The sequence below is a fragment of the Loxodonta africana genome, chromosome 11 (assembly GCF_030014295.1).
Source record: "Loxodonta africana isolate mLoxAfr1 chromosome 11, mLoxAfr1.hap2, whole genome shotgun sequence".
Taxonomy (NCBI): Eukaryota; Metazoa; Chordata; class Mammalia; order Proboscidea; family Elephantidae; genus Loxodonta; species Loxodonta africana.
The window spans coordinates 57,506,359-57,529,585 of NC_087352.1; the positions used below are offsets into that span (position 1 = coordinate 57,506,359).

Consider the following 23,227-nt stretch of genomic DNA (forward strand, 5'->3'; position numbering starts at 1 on the left):
CAACCTAGATACATGGATAAAGAGATAAATGGATAAACAAACTACAGTACATACACACAATGGAATAGTATGCAACAATAAAGAACAATGACCAATCTGCGAAGCATACCACAGCATGGACGAATCTGGAGGGCATTACACCGAGTGAATTAAGTCATTCACTAAAGGATAAATATTGTATGAGACGACTACTGTAAAAACTCATGAAAAGGTTTACACACAAAAAGAAACAATCTTTGATGGTTATGAGGGAGGGGAGGTGTGGGGAGGGAGAAACTCTAAATGGACAATAGATAAGTGGTAACTGGTGCAGGGTAAGACAGTACACAATACTGGAGATGCCAGCACAACTTGATGAAGGCAAGGTCACAGAAGCTCCACAGACACATCCAAACTCCCTGAGGGACCAAATTACTGGGCTGAGGACAGTGGGTACCATGGTCTCTGGGAACATTTAGCTTAATTGGCATAACATAGTTTATAAAGAAAATGTTCTACATTCTACTTTGGTGAATAGCTTCTGGATCTTAAAATCTTGTGAGCAGCCATCTAAGATACTCCACTGGTGTCACCTTGCGTGGAGCAAGGGAGAATAAAGAAAACCAAAGATGCAAGTGAAAGATTAGTCTAAAGGACAAATGGACCACAACTACCATAGCCTCTACCGGACTGAGTCCAGTACAATTAGATGGTGCACAGCTACCACCACTGACTGCTCTGACAGAAATCACAATAGATGGTCCTGGACAGAGATGGGAGAAAAATGCAGAACAAAATTCTAGCTAAAAAAAAAAAAAAAAAGACCAGACTTCCAGGTCTGACAGAGACTAGAGAAACCCCAAGAGTATGGCCCCCGGACACCCTTTTAGCTCAGTAATGAAGTCACTCCTGAGGTTCACCCTTCAGCCAAACATTAGACAGGCCCACAAAACAAAACGAGACTAACTGGGCACACCCACCCAGGGGCAAGGACAAGAAGGCAGGAGAGGACAGAAAAGCTGGTAATGGGGACACTAAGGTCAAGAAAGGGGAGTGTTGACATGTCATGGGGTTGGCAACTAATCTCACAAAACAATATATGTATTAATTGTTTAATAAGAAGCTAGTTTGCTCTGTAAATCTTCATCTAAAGTACAATAAAAAATTAAAAAAATAGGAAAAGTGTGTGACAGGGTTATATCCTTTCACCATACTTAATCTGTATGCTGAGCAAATAATACGAGAACCTGGACTATATGAAGAAGAATGTGACATCAGAGCTGGAGGAAGACTCATTAACAACCTGCGTTACACAGATGACACAACCTTGCTTGCCAAAAGAGGACCCCAAGTACTTACTGCTGAAGATCAAAGACCACAGCTTTCAGTACGAATTCACCCCAACATAAAGAAAATAAAAATCTTCACAACTGGACCAATAAGTAACATCATGAAAAACGGAAAAAAATATTGAAGTTATAAAGGATTTCATTTTACTTGAATCCGCAATCAATGCCCATGGAAGCAGCAATCAAGAAATCAAATGACACATTGCATTGGGAAAATATGTTATGAAGGACTTCTTTAAAGTGTTAAAAAGCAAACATGTCACTTGACCCAAGCCATGGTGTTTTCAATTGCCTCATAAGCATGTGAAAGTGGACAATGAATAAGGAGGACTAAAGAAGAATGAATGTATGCCTTTGAATTATGGTGTTGTCGAAGAATATTTTCATACTATGGACTGCCAGAAGAACGAACAAATCTGTCTTGGAAGAAGTACAGCCACATGCTCATTAGGAGCAAGGTTGGTGAGACTTTGTCTCACATACTTTGGACATGTTATCAGGAGGGATCAGTCCCTGGAGAAGGACATATGCTTGGTAAAGTAGAGAGTCAGCCAAAAGGAGGAAGACTGTCAACAAGATGGATTGACAGAGTGGCTGCAACAATGGGCTTAAGCGTATAGATTGTGATGGCACAGGACTAGGTAGTGTTTTGGTCCTGTTGTACATAGGATTGTTATGAGTCGATGGCACCTAAGGCACATAAACACATGTCAAAAATTGTCCCTACTTCCTGACAGCACCCAATCTAGAGTGAATCCCTCCTTCCTTGGACCCTCCCCATAACTACCTAACCAAAGCCAAATCCTTTAAGTCCTTTCTAACACTCTCCTGCTGAGATGCCACAGTTTCCTTAGGTGTGCCAACAGTGTGTGGCCTCCCTGGCAACAAAGAGCATTAAACACAACTTGTTCAAGTGTATTCATGGTGGTCTTTCACTGAAGGCCATCAACACGGCATGGTCTCCTTCTACCCACACTGTCATTTTGCAGAGTAAACTTGGGCCCAAGGAGGAAGGCAGGCAATGGGTTTCTCTTTTCATATGGCCTTTCTGGTCATGATCTTGTAACTACCACAAAATGATTGGATGAGACTATGCAAATGAGTTTGCAAAACTCTTGCCAGGTGTCCTAGGTTGGGTTCTCTAGAGAAGCAAAACCAAAAAAGAAGCGTATATATATGTGTGTGTATATATATATATATTTATTTATTTATTTATTTATCTCAAGGAAATGGCTTATGTGGTTGTGAAGGCTGGCAAGTCCCAAATCTGTGGGCCAGGCATCAGGCTGGAGGCTTCTGCTGACTCACTTGGTCACAGGGGCTGATGAACCCAAAATTGGCAGGTCGGATGGCAGGCTGTGGGCCCAGAGGGCTGTGGGAGCTGATGAATCCCAGAATCGGCAGGTCAGAGAGCAGCCTGCTAGCTCACAGAGCTGTGGAAGTTGGCAAATCCCAGAATAGACAGGTTAGACACGAGGCTGCTGGCTCAAGTCCAAGGAATCTAAGGTCAATGATGAGTCATATGCAGGATCCAGAGCAAGAGGGAGCTTTGCCCGAGCATACATATATATCGGATGAAGGCCATGTCCTCAAGGAAACTTCCCTTACATTAGATACTTGAGTAAGGGTGTGACTTGAGTCTAGCAAGGGTGTGACTCAAGATACACCCCACACTAATCCTCATTAACATATAGAGGTTAGGATTTACAATACATAAAATTGAGGATAATTACACCAGATCACAAAATACTGCATGATTATATAATACTGGGAATCATGGCCTAGCCAATTTGACATGTAACATTAACTATCACACCAGGATTGGCTGATATTATGCAGTTAAGGTGCCTGTGGCCCACCAAGGGGATTGGTCAGTTTTGCCATACCACTAGGCTTAAAAAGAGCCAATCCCACATGTTGAAGGGGGACCTCACTACCATCAAGAAGAACAGTCAGAAATACAATGCATCCTTTATTGAGAACCTTCTAGGCCCAAGACATAGAGTTGTAACACTGAGGAGCTATAACACTGGAGGTGGCAGCAGCATGGGACTGCAGCAGCACAGGACCAGGAAATGGCTGCACTGGGTTCGCTGACCCATGGAGCAAGAGCTGAGCACCTTCAGGCAGGTTCCTGGTGGAATAGGGTGCCTCTGAGTACTTATTGGTGAGCTACAGACTGTAACACTTGCCAAGCAGGGCCTGGGGGCAGAGGCCTGCCAGTGGGTACAGCCCAGAAGATGCTGTCCTGATTGAAGAACTGTATCCTGAGTTGTTCCTGTTACTTCCAAGTTGATCCTGATCCTGAACTGTAACCTCTTACTTCCTCAATAAACCCCATAATCGTGAGAATAGTCTGTGAGCAATTGCAACAAATTATCCACCCCAGCAGAGAAGTAGAGAGTGCCATGGGAGAGACAGCTGGTGTCAGAATTGGTAAAAAGGTTGGAGAGTGGAGGTATGACTGACCTCCACCTCACAGGAATCAGATTTGGGCCGATGCTGATCCTCTCTCCTCCCCCTGAAATTAGACAGGTCTGATGCTACCATTTTACAAGGTATCAGGATTTCTTAAAGTTATATTTAGGAGTTGCTATGTGGTGCCAATGGTTAACACGTTCTGCTGCTAACCAAAGAGCTGCCACTTTAAGTCTGCCCAGAGACACACCTTGGAATGAGGCCTGGCAATCTACTTCTGAAAAATCAGCCATAAAAAGCCCTATGGAGAGGCGGAGCCAAGATGGCTGACTAGGTAGAAGCTACCTCGGATCCCTCTTGGAGCAAAGACTCAGAAAAACAAGTGAATCGATTACATACATGACAATCTACAAACCCTGACCATCAAACACAGATCTAAAGAATTGACCTGAGTGACAGGGGAGCAAAAAGCTGCACCCTGAAGCAGAGACTGCTTCTGAAACCGGAGACACGTGCCACAGCCTTGAGCCCTCGCGGTTCCTGGATGCCAAGTGGCGGGGCTGATCGCAGCTTGCTGAGGGGGGGCAGGCACGGGACACAGCCCTAACCCCGAGCCCCCTAGGGTAACCACTGTAGAGACTCAGCCAACGCAAGCAGGCTGCACACTAACGGGGCTAACGAGAGAACGGGCAACCACGGGGAAGCGGCGACTGTTTTCGGAGCCAGGAGCCAGCGTCCCAGTGAGAAAATCTTGGTACCGGGCTTTGGACTGAGCGCAGTGGAGCTGAGCACAGCATCCTGAGATGGCGCAAACACAGGACGCAGCCCTACCCCCAGAAGCGACCCTGGGGGAAGCCCAGCCAGTGCACACACGCAGTGCAGCGACATGGCTGACAGGAGGAGAAGTCACAGGGAGGCAGCGACTGGTTTTGGAGCCTGGAGTGCGGCATCCCAGCCGGGTAACCTTGGCGCTGGGCTGTGGACTGGGAGCGGGGGAACTGACCACGGCGTCTGAGACAGCACAAGCACAGGAAGCCGGCCTGACCCTCGGGGGCAATCTCAACCCAGTCAACGCACACAGGCTACAGTGAGAATCTCAGGTAAAACAGTTACCACCAAGCAAGATAAGTAACTTTGTCTATATTCCTGGGTGCTACTCTATCCTATTGATCTGATCCCTCCCCTCCCCTTCCCAGGCGGCTTCATTAACATTGGAATTTCCTGGGCCAGAGAGTGAAATGCTCTGTGGTTTTTTTTTTTTTTGTCTTTTCCTACCCCATCCTCCTGCCCTGAGAGACACAGCTACAAAAAACCCAGGGACCAAAAATCCTTCCCTGACTTCCCAATATTGGAATAAAAATACAGAACCAGATCCAGCCAAGCATATGAGATCCACAGTCTTGGGCTTTCATCCCTACAGGCAACAAGGTGGCTATTACAATGCAAAGACAATTCTGATAGTGATCTTACTGGAAAGACAAGTTTCCCAGGTCTGATATCTCTATGTATTAAACGGAGCCCTCACTAACCTGGGGAACTGAGGGCTGAAGCTCTACCCAAACCACCTAGCCTCCTGCCATAGGGGTTTGAGGATAGTGACACCTACCAATCTGTAGAGGTACATGCATTGGGTGCCTAAGGTACACCTGCAGAGTGCAGCTACCAAAGTGCTTTAGGAATAGAGACACACCTACCTCACTGGCACTTGGGGGAAGCCTGTCAGCATCCTGCCCCCCCTGGGGTGTGACCCCCTGCTGCTACTAGAATCTGGTGCACACAATTATCCTCTAAGTGAATAGGTGACAGTCTACACCACACACTTGGTGACCCAAAATATGATTCTACTCAAGAATAGTGAATAGACTCTTAGGCTTATATATCTGGTAACAGCCCAAACCAGCTGGTAATAGGACATAAGTGATTCAAAGGCTACAGCAATCAAGACAGCGCAAACTAGTAGCCCATCTGCATATATTGAAAGAAAACAAAGCAAGATAAGACTCAGTGAGCAAATACAAAATAAATCATTACAATATCTTAGAGATGGCTCAGAGACAGCAGTCGATATCAAACCACATAAAGAAGCAGACCATGATTGCTTCTACAACTCCCCAAATTAAAGAATCAAAATCTTTCCCAAATAAAGATACAATCCTGGAATTGCCAGATACAGAATATAAAAAACTAATTTAAAGAATGCTTCAAGACATCAGGGGTGAGTTCAAAAATGAAATAAGGCAATCTACAGAAAAAGCCAAGGAACACACTGATAAAGCAGTTGAAGAAATCAAAAAGATCATCAAGAACATAGTGGAAAAATTAATAAGCTGCAAAAATCCATAGAGAGACAGCATTCAGAAATCCTAAAGATTAACAGTAAAATTACAGAATTAGACAACTCAATAGAAGTCAGAGGAGCACAATCAAGCAATTGGAATGCAGAGTGGGGGAGTTGGAGGATAAGGTAATTGACACCAATATAGTTGAAGAAAAATCAGATAAAAGAATTTTAAAACATGAAGAAACCCTAAGAATCATGTGGGACTCTAACAAAAAGAATAACTTGCATGTGATTGGAGTTCCAGAACAGGGAGGGATAACAGAAAATACAGAGAGAATAGTTGAAGATCTGTTGGTAGAAAACGTCCCTGATATCATGAAAGACGAAAGGATCTCTCTCCAAGATGCTCATCGAACCCCATATAAGATTGATCCAAAAAGAAAATCACCAAGACATATTGTCATCTAACTTGCCAAAACCAAAGATAAAGAGAAAATTTTAAAAGAAGCCAGGGATAAAAGAAAGGTCTCCTACAAAGGAGATTCAATAAGAATAAGTTCAGACTACTCAGCAGAAACCATGCAGGCAAGAAGGCAATGGGATGACATATATAGAGCACTGAAGGAGAAATACTGCCAGCCAAGGATCATATATCCAGCAAAACTCTCTCTCAAATATGAAGGTGAAATTAAAACATTTACAGATAAACACAAGCTTAGAGAATTTGCAAAAGCCAAACCAAAGCTACAAGAAATACTAAAGGAAATTGTTTGGTCAGAAAATCAAAAACATCAGATACCAACACAACACAAGCTCACAGAACAGAACATTCTGATATCAACTCAAATAGGGAAATCACAAAAACAAATTAAGATTAATTTAAAAAAGAAAAAAAATGCTCAAAACAGGGAATCATTGAAGTCATTATGTAAAAGATCACAATAATCAAAAAGAGGAACTAAATACAGGAGGCATAGAACTGCCATATTGAGAGGAAAACAAGGCGATATAGGATGATATGAGTTGAGTTTTTACTTAGAAAAATAGGGGTAAATATTAAGGTAACCACGAAGAGGTCTAACAATTCCATAACTCAAAATAAAAACCAAGAAAAACGTAACGACTCAGCAAACGTAAATTCAACTACTATGAAAATGAGGAACACACAATTTACAAAGAAAAACGTCTCAGCACAAAAAAGTAAGTGGAAAAATGAAATTGTCAACAACACACATGAAAAGGCATCAAAATGACTGCACTAAACACATACTTATCTATAATTACGCTGAATGTAAATGGACTAAATGCACCAATAAAGAGACAGAGAGTCTCAGACTGGATAAAGAAACACCATCCGTCTATATGCTGCCTACAAGAGACACACCTTAGCGACACAAACAAACTAAAACTCAAAGGATGAGCAGCAATATTAATTTCTGACAAAATAGACTTTAAAGATAAATCCACCACAAAGGATAAGGAAGGACACTACATAAAGATTAAAGGGACAATTGAACATGAAGAAATAACCATATTAAATATTTATGCACCCAATGACAGGGCTGTAAGATACATAAAACAAACTTTAACAGACCTGAAAAGTGAGATAGACACCTCCACAATTATAGTAGGAGACTTCAACACACCGCTTTTGGAGAAGGATAGAACTTCCAGTAAGAAGCTCAATAGAGACAAGGAAAACCTAATTGCTACAATCAACCAACTCGACCTCATAGACTTATACAGAACACTCCACCCAACAGCTGCAAAGTATACTTTTTTTCCTAGTGCACATGGAACACTCTCTAGAAGAGATCACACATTAGGTCATAAAACAAACCTTTGCAGAATCCAAAACTTCAAAATATTACAAAGCATCTTCTCAGACCACAAGGCCATAAAAGTAGAAATTAATAACAGAAAAATCAGGGGAAAGAAATCAAATACTTGGAAACTGAACAATATCCTGCTCAAAAAAGACTGGGTTATAAAGGACATTAAGGAGGGAATAAAGAAATTCATAGAATGCAACGAGAATGAAAACACTTCCTATCAAAACCTCTGGGACACAGCAAAAGCAGTGCTCAGAGGTCAATTTATATCGATAAATGCACACATACGTAAAGAAGAAAGAGCCAAAATCAGAGAACTGTCCCTACACCTTGAACAAATAGAAAGCGAGCAACAAAAGAATCCATCAGGCACCAGAAGAAAAAAATAATAAAAATTAGAGCTGAACTAATTGAATCAGAGAACAGAAAAACAATTGAAAGAATTAACAAAGCTGAAGGTGGTTCTTTGAAAAAATTAACAAAATTGATAAACCACTGGCCAGACTGACTAAAGAAATACAGGAAAGAAAACAAATAACCCAAATAAGAAACGAGATGGGCCGTATCACAACAGACCCAACTGAAATTAAAAGAATCTTATCAGATTATTACAAAAAATTGTACTCTAACAAGTTTGCAAACCTAGAAGAAATGGATGAATTCCTAGAAAAACACTACCTACCTAAAGTAACACAATCAGAAGTAGAACAACTAAATAGACCCGTAACAAAAAAAAGAGATTGAAACGGTAATCAAAAAACTCCCAACAAAAAAAAGCCCTGGCCCAGACGGCTTCACTGCAGAGTTCTACCAAACTTTCAGAGAAGAGTTAACACCACTACTACTAAAGGTATTTCAAAGCATGGAAAATGACGGAATACTACCCAACTCATTCTATGAAGCCACCATCTCCCTGATACCAAAACCACATGAAGACACCACAAAAAAATTACAGACCTATATCCCTCATGAACATACATGCAAAAATCCTCAACAAAATTGAAGCCAATAGATTTCAACAATATATCAAAAAAATAATCCACCACGGCCAAGTGGGATTTATACCAGGTATGCAAGGTTGGTTTAACATTAGAAAAACCATTAATATAATCCACCATATAAATAAAAGTCAAAAACCACATGATCTTATCAATTGATGCAGAAAAGGCATTTGACAAATCCAACACCCATTCATGATAAAAACTCTCTGCAAAATAGGAATTGAAGGAAAATTCCTCAACATAATAAACGGCATCTATACAAAGCCAACAGCCAACATCATTCTAAATGGAGAGAGACTCACAGCATTTCCCTTGAGAACGGGAACCAGACAAGGATGCCCTTTATCACCGCTCTTATTCAACATAGTGCTAGAGGTCCTAAGCAGAGCAATTAGGCTAGACAAAGAAATACAGGGCATCCGGATTGGCAAGGAAGAAGTAAAATTATCTCTATTTTCAGAAGACGTGATCTTATACCCAGAAAACCCTAAGGAATCCTCCAGAAAACTACTGAAACTAGTAGAAGAGTTCGGCAGAGTCTCAGGTTACAAGATAAACGTACAAAAATCACTTGGATTCCTCTACATCAACAAAAAGAACATCAAAGAGGAAATCACCAAATCGATACCATTCACAGTAGCCCCCAAGAAGATAAATTACTTAGGCATAAATCTTACCAAAGATGTAAAAGACCTATACAAAGAAAACTACAAAGCAGTAGTGCAAGAAACTAAAAGGGACCTACATAAGTGGAAAAACATACCTTGCTCATGGATAGGAAGGCTTAACATAGTAAAAATGTCTATTCTACCAAAAGCCATCTATACATACAATGCACTTCCGATCCAAATTCCAATGTCATTTTTTAATGTGATGGAGAAATAAATCACCAACTTCATATGGAAGGGAAAGAAGCCTCGGATAAGTAAAGCATTACTGAAAAAGAAGAAAGTGGGAGGCCTCACTCTACCTGATTTTAGAACCTATTATACAGCCACAGTAGTCAAAACAGCCTGGTACTGGTACAACAACAGGCACATAGACCAATGGAACAGAATTGAGAACCCAGATATAAATCCATCCACATATGAGCAGCTGATATTTGACAAAGGCCCAGTGTCAGTTAATTGGGGAAAAGATAGTCTTTTGAACAAATGGTGCTGGCGTAACTGGATATCCATTTGCAAAAAAATGAAACAGGACCCATACCTCACACCATGCACAAAAACTAACTCCAAGTGGATCAACGACCTAAACATAAAGACTAAAACGATAAAGATCATGGAAGAAGAAATAAGGACAACCTTAGGAGCCCTTATACAAGGCATAAACAAAATACAAAACATTACTAAAAATGACGAAGAGAAACCAGATAACTGAGAGCTCCTAAAAATCAAACACCTATGCTCATCTAAAGACTTCACCAAAAGAGTAAAAAGACCACCTTTCTCAGCTATGACATCTCTGACCAGCGCCTGATCTCTAAAATCTATATGATTCTGTTAAAACTCAACCACAAAAAGACAAACAACCTGTATTCCACATCCTGCAAGCCCTGAAGAGAATGTGGGTCTTGGGTTTCCGAGAGTCACGGGCTTAAAGTTTTTATTCAGTAATATTCTAGATGTGAGGCCTTGGCAAGTTCTTTAGGCTCTCTGGGCCTAAGAAAAAAATACAACAAAATGTTAAGAACTGTAAAATATCTGTGGAAAGTGCATGAGTGGTTAACTATATATGTCTTCCCACTTTCCTGTTTGAAAGTTTTCATAATAAAAAAGTTGGATTAAAAAAAATAAAAACACTTGGAGAGACCACCAAGGCGTTTAAAAAGCAGGATTCTAGGGCAGGGATTTCCTGACGACTCACAGAAAACATGGACGATACCCGACACCGCACCGCACCTCCTGCTCGCCCTGTCTCAGTCCGTGCTCAGCACAGGCTCCATCATCTGGTTCCCAGAACTCAGATTGCGCAGTGGTCACGTCATCACCGACCAGGGCTCACAGTTACAGCGGCAAAGGCTCCCTAAACCTACACCATCTCTAGGCTAATCGGCTGCCCCTCAACCCTAATTTTCCAGCACCCGGTTCCCCGCCCCACGTCACCTGAAGTATTTTCATAATCCTCTCAGGCTCCGGGCAAGCAGCGCCGCCCACAACGGGGCCTGATCATATAAGGAAAATATCGCGGGCACATCTAGGGGCTGGATCGGGGATCGGGAAACGCCCAACCCTACTACACTCGCTGTACCCACCCCCCAGCTCAACCTAGCCACCTTACGCCCCGCACTGTGCCCTCTCGCCAACAAAGCAGCCTAGGGCCTCTCCGCCCAGTAGTCTGCGCAGGCGTGTGCCCTAGGTCCCGCGAGAGAGCTAGCCATTCCCGCCGCGCCATCCCCCGAGCCCCGACCACTCGACTTCCGGTCCCGCCCCCAGCCCGCAGCGGTCTGCTTCCTCTGGACCAAAACCAATCGGTTGTATTGGAGAAGTTCCTGACTTACAGCGTCCAAACTTCTTCCACACCCTTGTCTTTTCCAGAAGGCATCCACTGGCGGGATACCAAAAACCGAACCAAACTAAACCCAATACCATTAATTCCGACTTATAGTGACCCTAGATCACAGGGCAGAACTGCCCCATAGGGTTTCTAAGGAGCAGCTGTTGGATTCGAACTGCCCACTTTTTGGTTAGGGGCCGAGCTCTTAACCACTTTGCCACCAGGGATCCCCTGGCAGAATAAGGGTGGAAATTAATTGCTGAAGGGAGGGGCGGCTTATAGAGGCCAGGGACGGATGGAGGGGCATCTAACCATTATTTTGATTTGGAAACAGGGAAAAGTATTTTTAAACAATTGATGTGGGGCGGGGGGGACACGCTGGCAAGGCACTCTTAACTTGTTTCTCCACTCCCGCCTGCCCGGGACGTTTTCGGTGCCCTGGTGGTGCAGGCAAACCCTGGTGGCGTAGTGGTTAACACCTCAGCTGCTAACCAAAAGGTCGGAATCCACCAGCAGCTCCTTGGAAACCCTACTGGGCAGTTCTACTGTACCGTTGGTTCTATAGGATCGCTATGAGTCGAAATCGACCCCACGGCAACAGGGTGGTTGGTTGGTTGGTTTTTTGCTTCCAAGGAGAAGGACAAAGAGGGCAGCGGCGGTGGAAAGTGCAAGCACATTTGGAGGGCTCGTGGGTGCGGAGCTGGAATTGGGTGAAAGGGGAGGGGCGTGACCACGCAGGCACCGCCCCCGCCCACGATAAGTCAGGGTGGCGGTGGACTGCCCTTGTGAGCAGACGGGCCTGTTTAGCTGAGAGCAGATTTCTGCACATTCGAGACTGAGACCGAGGCCACGTCATGGCTCTGCTCAGAGGTGAGCGCCAGGGCGCAGCCGGACCCCAAGACCAGACCGCGAGGCCTGCGCGGCGCCCTCTTCTCCTCGACCTTTTGGGGTCTTCCCTACCCGGGCAACGCCTCCGCTTCCGCTTTGGGCCGAGAGTTGGGGGGTGGCGGGAAGGCCAAGGTTCGTAGTCAGTGCGGTTTGCGTTCAGTCTCATCAGCTATGAAGGGGACTTGGTAAAACCTAGCACGAAAGCATTGTTGGAGTTCATGAGAAAACATTTGGCACTAGTGACGGTGATTTCGGCGGCATTTCCAGTTGAGAGTTGAGTTCGCTTTTCCATTTCTCTGACCTTGTACGTTCTTTGCCTTCTCCGCGTAGTAGAGCTCAGTTATTAGTAAACTTGAGTCGGGTGTAGTAATAACGGGGAGGCCTGGGGCTCTTGGCTCCTTGATAATGAACTTGGTCGCGGGCGGACAGGGGCTGCGGGGAGGGATTGATGTTTTTTAAGGATCGTAAAAAAAAAAGAATTTTTCCTTTTTTCTAAGGGAATTTCTGCCCAAGTGACCTACGCCCGGAAGATGCCTGGTGGCGTTCTGTTTGACCGCCTGCTCTATTCCGTTTTCAGTTCAGTACCTTTCATTTGAATTACTTCAGGAAAGTGCTTTCAGTACAATACCTAAATTCTAGGATTATTAACGTTTAAAAAAAAAGTAAGCTTTATCATTGCAAATGGTCACAATCAGTGGAATTTTAACTTAGAGGCTGTGAACGCTTAGCAGGTACCCGTGGAAGAACATTTAGGTAGAGGAACACAGTTTGATGCAGGAAAAAGCGTTTGATGACCGAAGGACCAAGTATTCATGTGGTCCTTTGGGCTCTGTAAGGAGATGGGATTTTAGTCTAAATTCAGTGGGAGGCGATAGGATCTGCTGTGAGGGCTCAGGGGCTGTCCTGGCAATGAGGAGACCCATTTAAGACTAGACATATCCAGACAACTCACAGGATTGGTTTACTAGGTCAAAAGGTTTGGAACCATGGTCTGTGACAGTTGGCATAACATAGTTCACAAAGTTAATGTTCTACCTCCAAGTTCAGTGACTAGCCTCTGGAGTCTTAAAAGCTTGCAGGCAGCCATCCTAGGTACAACTACTGGTCTTTACTCCTAAGAAGCAAAAGAGAATAAATGATATCAAAGGCTCAAAGAAGAAACTAGTCCATGGGACTAATAGCCCACTAACTCTTTAAACCTGAGCAAGAATTAGATGGTGCCTAGCTACCACTATGACTGTTATGACCAGGGATGCAATAGTAGGTCCCAGATAGAATGGGAGAAAAATGTAGAACAAAACTCAAATTCCTAAACAATGTCCCAACTTACTGGACCAATAGAGACTAGAGGAACCCCTGAGACTGTTGCCTTAAGATACCTTTTGAACTTGGAATTGAAGCTATTTCTGCAGGTGGACCTTTCAGCCAAATAATAGATTGGCTTATAAAATAAACAATATCACCTGTGAGTAATGAGCTCCCTTAAACAAGTAACTATATGGGACCAAATGGTCAACATTTACTCAAAAAGCAAAGGTGAGAAGACAGAGGAAGGGAAGCCAGATCAACGGAAATGATGAGAATGCTGACACATTGTAAAAACTGTAACCAATGGCAGGGAACAGTTTGTATAAAAAATTGTTAAAGGGGAACCTAATTTGCTCTTTAAATTTCACCTAAAACACAACAAATATTTAAAAAATGATAAATATTATGCTACAGCAAATATATGTTGCAGAAATCCAGGCCACAGTAGATAATAGCTTTGGTGAGGGTGGGGACAGTGGAGTTGGGGAAAAAACGGGGCGAGGGGGATCATTTCAGATAGATTTGGAGAGGGAATTGATGAAACCTGTTAATAGGTTTAGTGCGGCTGGTAAATAAGAAAATGTCAAGAATGACTTCAGGTTTCTTTCTGGCTTGAGGAACTGTGTTCATGACGGTACCGCTTAGAAGTGAGGATGATTGGGGCAAAAACAGATTTCTGCAGTGCCACTATATACACAGGTTCTTAGTGAAAGACTGGAGCAGAGCCCAGATGAGATGCTTCTAATGGCGTGATCACCAGGCAGTTGTTAGTTCCAGAGTAAATAGGACAGAGATAAGTACAACCACACACATTATCATCAGCCTAGGTTCCCGGAAGTTAGGCTCCCATCAATAGGGCTAGATCATATCCAAGCACACCTCAGTTCACGGCTAAGTTCCTCTCTCCCAAGGATTAAATAATTGGACAGCCAGGTCTATATGCCAGATAGCATGCACAAGGAGCAGGTAGGAAAAGGGGCAATGAAAGGGGGCAGTAAAAGGTAAAACAAAACAAAACAAAAAAAAACCTGTTGCCATAGAGTTGATTTCAATTCATAACGACCCTGTACGGTTTCCAAAGAGTGACTGGTGGATTCGAACTGCAGACCTTTTGGTTAGCAGCTGAGCTCAACCGCTGCGCCACCAGGGCTTCTAATAAAAGGGGAAAGTGGATAATAAAAGTGGAAACACCCTGCAGTCAGTATAGTTAGGTTCCTCGAGTGGGTTCCAACAGGGTTTCCAAGGAGTGGCTGGTGGATTTCAACTGCCAACCTTTTTTGGTTAGCAGCCGAGCTCTTAACCACTGTGCCACCGAGGCTCCATACGGACATCATTTATTGCCTCTGTTTGCAATAGACTAGATTTGCTGGCACCAGAGAACAGCCCTTTCTCCTTTACTCCCCTAAGATAGAGTTCTGGGTTTCTTCAGAGGGCAGTCATCACCCCCTAAAACACATTCTTTATGTCCATTAGCAGCTAGGGAGATGGTGAAAGAGATACAGCACACCTGTGCCCATAGCAATTTGGACAGGAAGGTTGAGAATTCAGTTTCAGGCAAAGTTTTGATGCTCGTCAGGCACCCAAGTGGCAGTATTAGGTAGGCAGTTGGGTAGAGGGACATGGAACTCAGAAGAGCCAAAATGGCGTTTGAACAGCTCAGGTGGAAAATAGGTCCTCGGGGACCAGATGTAGTGTGTCCAGTTTCCTACCAGGTGGATTTAATTTGCCAGTGTCCTTCCCAGCGCTGAACTTAGATTTATGTAATAAAGCGGCATGTTGATTTTTTTATTTTTTTTAAAGACACGGCATCCAGAAAATCCAGGTCATTGAAAAGGTGCATAGTGATGAGTTATCTTTTTTAAAAGGAGATGATATTTTTATTGGCACCCCATTTTACTGTTTTATCAGTGGTGGTTACCCTTTTCTTGTATACAGACTCCTTTGAAATTTTAATGAAAACCAACCCTGGTAAGAAAAAAAAAGTGCATCGACACCTGCTTTAAGGAACTATATAAAACAAACAAACGCATTGCCATCGAGTCGATTCCGACTCATAGCAACCCTAAAGGACAGAGAAGAACTTGCCCCATAGGGTTTCTAAGGAGCACTGGTGGATTCAAACTGCTGACCTTTTGGTTAGCAGCTGTAACTCTTAACCACTCCAAAACCAAAAAGCTAAACCCACTGCTGTCGAGTCGATTCCAACTCATAGCTACCCTATAGAACAGAGTAGAATTGCCCCATAGAGTTTCCAAGGAACGCCTGGCGGATTTGAATTGCTGAACTCTTGGTTAGCAGCCATAGCACTTAACCACTACACCACCAGGGTTTCCTCTTAACCACTGAGGTTTATAAATTCACAGACACTTCACTGCAGTGTTAGAGCTAGTAATCATATTTTTTCCCATTTCCCGGTTACACAGATGAGGACACTGATGTCCAGAAAGGTAAAGTGGCTTGTTTGTAATAATACAGGAAGTCAGTGACTATGACTAGAACCCAAGCCTTGGTCTTCAGATGGTGATTGTTACAGGTTGGTTAGAATACATCATAGATACATGCCTCTCTAAAGTAGCCTACCAAGTGGTTATAGGACTAGTGGATAAGGGAGAAGAACATACGGGTGATTACTGTAGGGCAGTCCAAGATTGTTATTAACTTACCAGATTTCAGTCATCAAGAACCAGTAACATCAAATGGTCAACAATTACTTTAAAACAAAGATGAGAATGTAAGGGGCAGGGAAAGTAGGTTAATGGAAACAGGACAACCAGAAGGGAAATCATGAGAACGTACACTCAGGGTGAACAATGTAACCAATGTCCCTGAACAACTTGGCGTAAAAAGTGTTGAATAGAAACCTAAACTACTGTGTAAACCTTCACCAAAAACACAAAATATTAAAAAAAGAATCACCAAGTATGTGTTTAGTGCAGTCATTTTGATGCCTTTTTGTGTGTGTTGTTGACGATTTCATTTTTCCACTTACTTTTTTGTGCTGAGACGTTTTTCTTTGTAAGTTGTGTGTTCCTCATTTTCATAGTAGTCGAATTTATGTTTGCTGAGTCGTTGTTTTTCTTGGTTTTTGTTTTGAGTTATGGAATTGTTAGACCTCTTTGTGGTTGCCGTAATATTTACCCCTATTTTTCTAAGTAAAAACCTAACTTGTGTCATCCTATATCGCCTTGTTTTCCTCTCCATATGGCAGTTCTATGCCTCCTGTATTTAGTCCCTCTTTTTGATTATTGTGGTCTTTTACATAATAACTTCAGTGATTCCCTGTTTCGAGCATTTTTTTCTGCCGGGGGCCAGCCTCAGCAAAGAACAGGGTCACCAGAGGAGGGGTAGAGTTTGGCGAAAAAGAATGAGACGTAGTGTGTCTTATATTTTCATTCTGCAGAAAAAAAGAAGCCTCTTCTTTATTTTTTACATGGTCTTTTATATCATAAGCTTACGTAAGTATAACATCGCATGATCAACAAAGGGGCAGTACAAGATATAATCATCATAGATGACATCATTTTCCAGAGACATAATTTTCCAAGTGACACATAGTACAGTCCGCATACGCACACAAATACAATGAGTTTTTGTTTAATTGAAGAGAACATTTTGTTGATTTATTTTTACACAAAGTAACAATTGACTTCATACTGCTTTACACTTATGCTTAATCTTGCAATACCTTCCACAGTTTTTATAACAATTAATCTTTTTGCAAAACCATTGCCACATAGGCTTTGTCCATCTTGTCCAGGGTGGCCAAGTTCTTGAAGTCCAGCCACTTTGGGTTACGTCATATTGTCCACGATTATGCCAAGGACAATTAGCCCAATCTCTACACCCCCAAGCCGGTTTTGGAGTAATAAAACTTCCTCCTACTCTATATGGTCTCCAATCAGCGTCATAATCCCAATTTCTTGCCAATAGAAATTCAAAATACTGTTTTTCCACTTTTATGGGATCGTGTGTGGGTGGTGGTTTAATCACAAAAGGGCCTCGGTAAATACCAGGATTCCACCATCCTGTTTTTGTTTTCCATAGTTGAGCTATTCGTTTTCCCCCTAAGACAACTTCATGTTGATCCCCAGGTAATACACGGGCTGTCCCTACCCGGGATTTCACCAGGGGATTATGAGTAGGACGCCCCCCTCCAAAGGTCCCTAAATCTATAATGGAATTTTATGCTTATACATTCTGCTATACACAGGCTGAAAATGAAACAGAAACATAACACAGATGACAGAGATATTCCTGACTTTTCAGGAATTCTTCGATGTTTATGCTGGGGGCAGTGGGTGCAGAGGGGCCGCCCTTGCAGCCTGGCTCCCAGCACCTGACTTTTCAGGAATTCTTCGATGTTTATGCTGGGGGCAGTGGGTGCAGAGGGGCCGCCCTTGCAGCCTGGCTCCCAGCATTTTTCTTTTTAAAATTAATCTTAATTTGTTTTTGTGATTTCCCTATTTGAGTTGATATCAGGATGTTCTGTTCTGTGACCTTGTGTTGTGTTGGTATCTGATATTATTGATTTTCTGACCAAACAATTTCCTTTAGTATTTCTTGTAGCTTTGGTTTGGTTTTTGCGAATTCTCTAAGCTTGTGTTTATCTGTAAATGTTTTAATTTCACCTTCATATCTGAGAGAGAGTTTTGCTGGATATGATCCTTGGCTGGCAGTTTTTCTCCTTCAGTGCTCTGTATGTGTCATCCCATTGCCTTCTTGACTGCATGGTTTCTGCTGAGTAGTCTGAACTTATTGAATCTCCTTTGTAGGAGACCTTTCTTTTATCCCTGGCTTCTTTTAAAATTTTCTCTTTATCTTTGGGTTTGGCAAGTTTGGCAAGTTTGATGATAATATGTTTTCCTTTTCTATGTTTTGAAATAGTTTGAATAGTACTGGTGTGACCTCTTCTCTGAATGTTTGGTAGAATTCTCCAGTGAAGCCATCTGGGCCAGGGCTTTTATTTGTTTGGAGTTTTTTTTTTTTTAATTACCTTTTCAATCTCTTCTCTTGTTATGGGTCTGTTCAGATTTTCAACTTCAGATTGTATTAGTTTAGGTAGGTAGTGTGTTTCTAGAAATTTGGCCATTTCCTTTAGGTTTTTTAATTTGTCGGAGTATAGTTTTTCACAGTACTCTGTTATGATCCTTTTCATTTCAGTTGAGTCTGTTGTAATGTCCCCCATTTCATTTCTTATTTGGGTTATTTGCATCCTCTCCTGTTTTTCTTTTGTCAGTTTTGCCAGTGGTTTGTTGATTTTGTCGATCCTTTCAAAGAACCAACTTTTGTTGATTCTTTCTATTGTTTTTTGTGTTCTCTGGTTCATTTATTTCTGCTCTGATCTTAATTATTTCCTTTCTTCTGGTGACTGTGGGCTTCTTTTGCTGTTCTCTTTCTATTTGTTTGAGTTATGTAGCTAATGTTTTTATTTTATCCCTTTCTTCTTTTTTGATGTGTGCATCTACTGCTATAAATTGATCTCTGAGCACTGCTTTGCTGTATCCCAAAGTTTTTGGTATGTTGTGTTTTCACTCTCGTTTGATTCTAGGGATTTTTGGATTCCATCTTTGATTTCTTCTATTACCCAGTGGTTTTTAAGCAGAGTGTTATTCAGCTTCCATGCATTTGATTTTTTTTTTCCTTTGCTCTTCCTCTTGTTAATTTCTACTTTAATGGCATTGACATCAGAGAAGATACTTTGTATTATCTCAATGTTTTGGATTTTGTTGAGGGTTGCTCTGTGGTTAAGATGTGGTCTTTTCTGGAGAATGTTTCATGTGCATTGGTAAAGAATGTGTACATTGCTGCTGTTGGGTGGAATGTTGTATTGGTGTCTTTGAGGTCAAGTTGGTTAATTGTGGCCTTAGATCCCCCCTGTATCTTTGTTGAGTTTGTTTATGGATGTTCTCTCCTTTACCAAGAGTGGTGTGTTGAAGTCTTCTGCTATTATGGTGGAACTATCAATTTCTCTTTTCAGTGCTGTTAGAGTTTGTTTCGTGTATTTTGGAGCCCTGTCACTGGGTTTGTAGATATTTATTATGATTATGTCTTCATGGTGGATTGTCCCTTTAAGCATTGTATAATGCTCTTCTTTGTCTTTTATGGTGGGTTTGTTTTAAAGTGTATTTTATTTGAGGTTAGTCTTGCCACTCCTGCTCTTTTTTGGTAGCTATTTGCTTGATATATATTTTTTCCTCCATTCGTTGATTTTTAGTAAATTTATGTCTTCGTCCCTAAGGTGTGTCTCCTGTAGACAGCATGTTCGTGGGTCCAGCTTTTTTATCCATTCTGCCCCTCTCTGTTCTTTATGGGTGCATTAAAGCCATTTACATTCAGTGTGATTATTGATAGGTGTGAGTTTATTACTGTCATTTGGTAGTGCCTTTTTTGTGTGTGTGGTACTGATGTTTTCTTTGTTCCTCTTACTCTTCTGTGCTGATTTTCTTTTTTTTTTTTATTTCTTTCGTTTTTGCAGATTTTTTGTTTACTGAGACTTTGTGTTTCTACTTTATTTTGATGAGTAGGTTTGTTATCTTTCTTTCTTTGTGTTTACCTTGAAATTTACCCCTATTTTCCTAAGTTTAAACAAGTCTTTTATTACTTGATAATGCTGTGACTTTGTTCCCATTTGAAAGTTCTGTACCTCTTCCCTGTTTTTTTTGTTCTGACATTGTTGTCATTTACAGATTGAAGTCTGGTTCCCTGTTGTAAATTTTTTAGTGTTTTTTTATCCTTGAGAGTTTATTATCTAGATTGGTATCTGGCTGATGCTGTCTTATGTGCTAGATTCAGGTTGTTTTCTGATGTTGTTAGTTCTCTAACCGAAGAACTCCCTTTAATAATTCTTGTAAATTTGGTTTTTATGTAATCCCTTAATTTCTGTTTATCTAGAAATGTTCTAATTTCGTCATTATATTTGAGTAGAGTTTTGCAGGATATATTCTTGGTTGGCAGTTTTTTTTTTCTTCCAAGGTTTTATGTATGTCATCCCATTGCCCTCTTGCCTGCATGGTTTCTGCCAAGTAACCAGAGCTTAGTCTTATTGCTTCGCCTCTGTATGTGACTTTTCATTTTTCTTGAGCTGCTCTCTGGATTCTTTCTTTGCCCTTGGTTTTAGTGAGTGTGATTATGTTTTCGTGTTTTTCTTTTGGGATTTATCCTACATGGGATTAGTTGAGCTTCTTGGATAGTCAACTTTTTGCCTTTCATGATATTAGGGAACTTTTCTGTCAGCAAACCTTCAGTGATCCTCTCTGTTTTCCTTTTCCTCCCCCTATTCTGGACTTCCAATCACACACAGATTTTTGCTTTTGATTGTATTCTACATTGTTCTCAGGGTTTCTTCATTCTTGAAGTTGACATGTCCCATCATGTATTGGGAGCATATTTTCCTTTATATCTTTGAGCATAGTTATGATTTAAAACAAACAAAAAAACCCTTTGTCATCGAGTTGATTACAACTCATAGCAACCCTATAGGACAGAGTAGAATTGCCCCATAGGGTTTCCAAGGAGCAGCTGGTGGTTTCAAACTGCTGACCTTTTGGTGAGTAGCTGAGCTCTTAATCACTGCACCACCAGGGCTCCAGTGAAAGGTACTTTAAAAATCCTTGTCTGCTAATACCGACATCTGGGTCATCTTGGGGTTGGTCTTTTCTTTTGAGGATGAGTCATATTTTCTTATTTCATCGCATTTTTATTTGTGTTTTAATTTTGGATTATATCGTGGCTATGGTGAATGAAACATGTAGAGACTGTTGTTGCTGTTGTTAGGTGCCGTTGAGTTGGTGCCAATTCATTAGGTTCTGTAGAGACTAGATTCTGTTATGTTCCTCCAAAGAGTATTGATTGGTTAATTGATTGGCTATTTTCGCAGGCAGGTAATTTGGCTGAACTCATACTGAAAACTCTATCTCCTCCTATGGTGGGCGGCAGCTCAAATCTCAGTTCAGTTCTTTTAGTCTTAGCATAGATGCTTGTAGTATGTTCTGCACATACATGGTTAGGGGATCAGCCAGAGACTTGGGCAGAGTTTATAAATAAAATTTTGGCTCTCCCTCTGACACTCTTCTTTTCTGGATCCCCCCCCTACACTTTCCAGTGGCTGCGGTTGCTATGAACTCTGAGACTGTGAGTTTTTGAGCTCTAGCCTTTCCATACAGTGTAGACTGCCAGCCATTAAGCTGTAAATAAATAGGGCACTCACCCTGTGCTATTCTCTTCTTCCAAGTATCAACTGTCCTCCAGTATTCACTCTTCAAGGCCTTCGGGTAGTTGTTCTCATATATTATCTGGAATTTTTAATTGTCATCTGCCGAAAGGTCAGTCAGAGAGGAGCTTCCTAGGCCATGGCCAGAAGCAGAACTACAATCAAATTAGAAAGAAGGCATGGAGAGGTGGGGCCAAGATGGCTGACCAGGTAGAAGCTACCTCCAATCCCTCTTGCACCAAAGACTCAGAAAAACAAGTGAATCGATCACATACATGACAGTCTACGAACCCTGACCATCAAATACAGATCTAAAGAGTTGACCTGAGTGACAGAGACTCAGCCAGCTTAAGCAGGCTGCACACTTATGCGGCTAAAGAGAGAACGAGCAACCACGGGGAAGCAGCAACTGTTTTCAGAGCCTAGAGACAGCATCCCAGTCAGAAAACCTTGGGGCCAGACTTTGGACTGGGCGCAGGGGAGCTGAGCACAGCATGCTGAGATGGCGCAAAAATGGGATGCAGCCCTAGCCCCCTGAAGTGACCTCGGGGGAAGCCCAGCCAGTGCACGCAGGCAGCACACTGATGCGGCTGACAGGAGGAGAAGTCACAGGAAGGCAGCTACTGGTCTTGGAGCCTGGAGTGTGGTGTACCAGCTGGGGAACCTTGGCGCTGGGCTTTGGACTGGGAGCAGAGGAACTGACCACGGCTTCTGAGACAGCACAAGAACAGGACGCGGGGGCAATCTCGACCCAGAGAGCCCAAACAGGCTATACGCCCCCTCAGGAATCTCAGATAAAACAGTCAACACCAAACAAGATAAGTAACTTTGTTTATATTCCTGGGTGCTACTCTCTCCTATCTATCTGATCCCTCCCCTCCCTTCCCAGGAAGCTTCATTAACATTGGGATTTCCTGGGCCAGGGAGTGAAGTGCTCTGTGGGTCTTTTTTGTTTTTGTTTTTTTGTCTTTTTCTAACCCATTCTCCTGGCCTGAGAGAAGCAGCTACAAAAAACCCAGGGACCAAAAATCCTTCCCTGACTTCCCAATATTGGAATAAAAATACAGAACCAGCTCCAGCCAAGCATATGAGATCCACAGCCTTGGGCTTTCATCCCTACAGGCAACAAGGTGGCTATTATAATGCAAAGGCAATTCTGATAGTGATCTGACTGTAATCCTATGATTACTGGAAAGACAAGTTTCCCAGGTCTGATATCTCTACCTATTAAACAGAGCCCTCACTGACCCACAACAGGAAACTGAGGGCTGAAGCTCCACCCAAACCACCTAGGCCCCTGCCATAGGGGTCTGAAGATAGTGACACCTTCCAATCTGTAGAGGTACATGCATTGGGTGCCTAAGGTACACCTGCAGAGCCCACCCACCAAAGTGTTCTAGGAATAGAGACACACCTACCTCATTGGCACTTGAGGGAAGCCTGTCAGCATCCTGCCCCCGCCACCC

The 23,227-nt window shown here is 42.4% G+C and overlaps 1 protein-coding gene, 1 long non-coding RNA gene and 2 other non-coding genes across 9 annotated transcripts in view; 1 reads left to right on the top strand and 3 right to left on the bottom strand.

Moving 5' to 3' along the window:
• Nucleotides 1-11,270, bottom strand: part of LOC104845535 (uncharacterized) — a 45,946-nt gene extending 34,676 nt beyond the window's left edge. For 2 of the 4 annotated variants that reach the window (XR_002784798.2, XR_010323452.1), the window contains exon 1: nt 10,393-11,269. This is a non-coding gene — a long non-coding RNA (uncharacterized LOC104845535). Of the gene's footprint in view, nt 1-10,392 lie in introns of all 4 variants that reach the window. The other 2 variants (XR_010323451.1, XR_775587.3) reach the window with 2 other exon arrangements.
• Nucleotides 10,774-10,856, bottom strand: LOC111749680 (small Cajal body-specific RNA 18). Its single transcript, XR_002784877.1, has one exon. It is a non-coding gene; the product is annotated as a small Cajal body-specific RNA 18 (non-coding RNA).
• On the bottom strand, nt 10,941-11,083 carry LOC104845534 (small Cajal body-specific RNA 17). The gene has a single exon (XR_002784878.1). It is a non-coding gene; the product is annotated as a small Cajal body-specific RNA 17 (non-coding RNA).
• An 827-nt stretch (nt 11,271-12,097) lies between the features above and the next one.
• Nucleotides 12,098-23,227, top strand: part of ACAA2 (acetyl-CoA acyltransferase 2) — a 75,211-nt gene continuing 64,081 nt past the window's right edge. For all 3 annotated transcript variants that reach the window (XM_023543792.2, XM_010586736.3, XM_064294536.1), the window contains exon 1: nt 12,098-12,226. In XM_023543792.2, the coding sequence (XP_023399560.2) occupies nt 12,211-12,226 (16 nt within the window). In that variant the 5' untranslated portion in view covers nt 12,098-12,210. The remainder of the gene's footprint in view (nt 12,227-23,227) is intronic.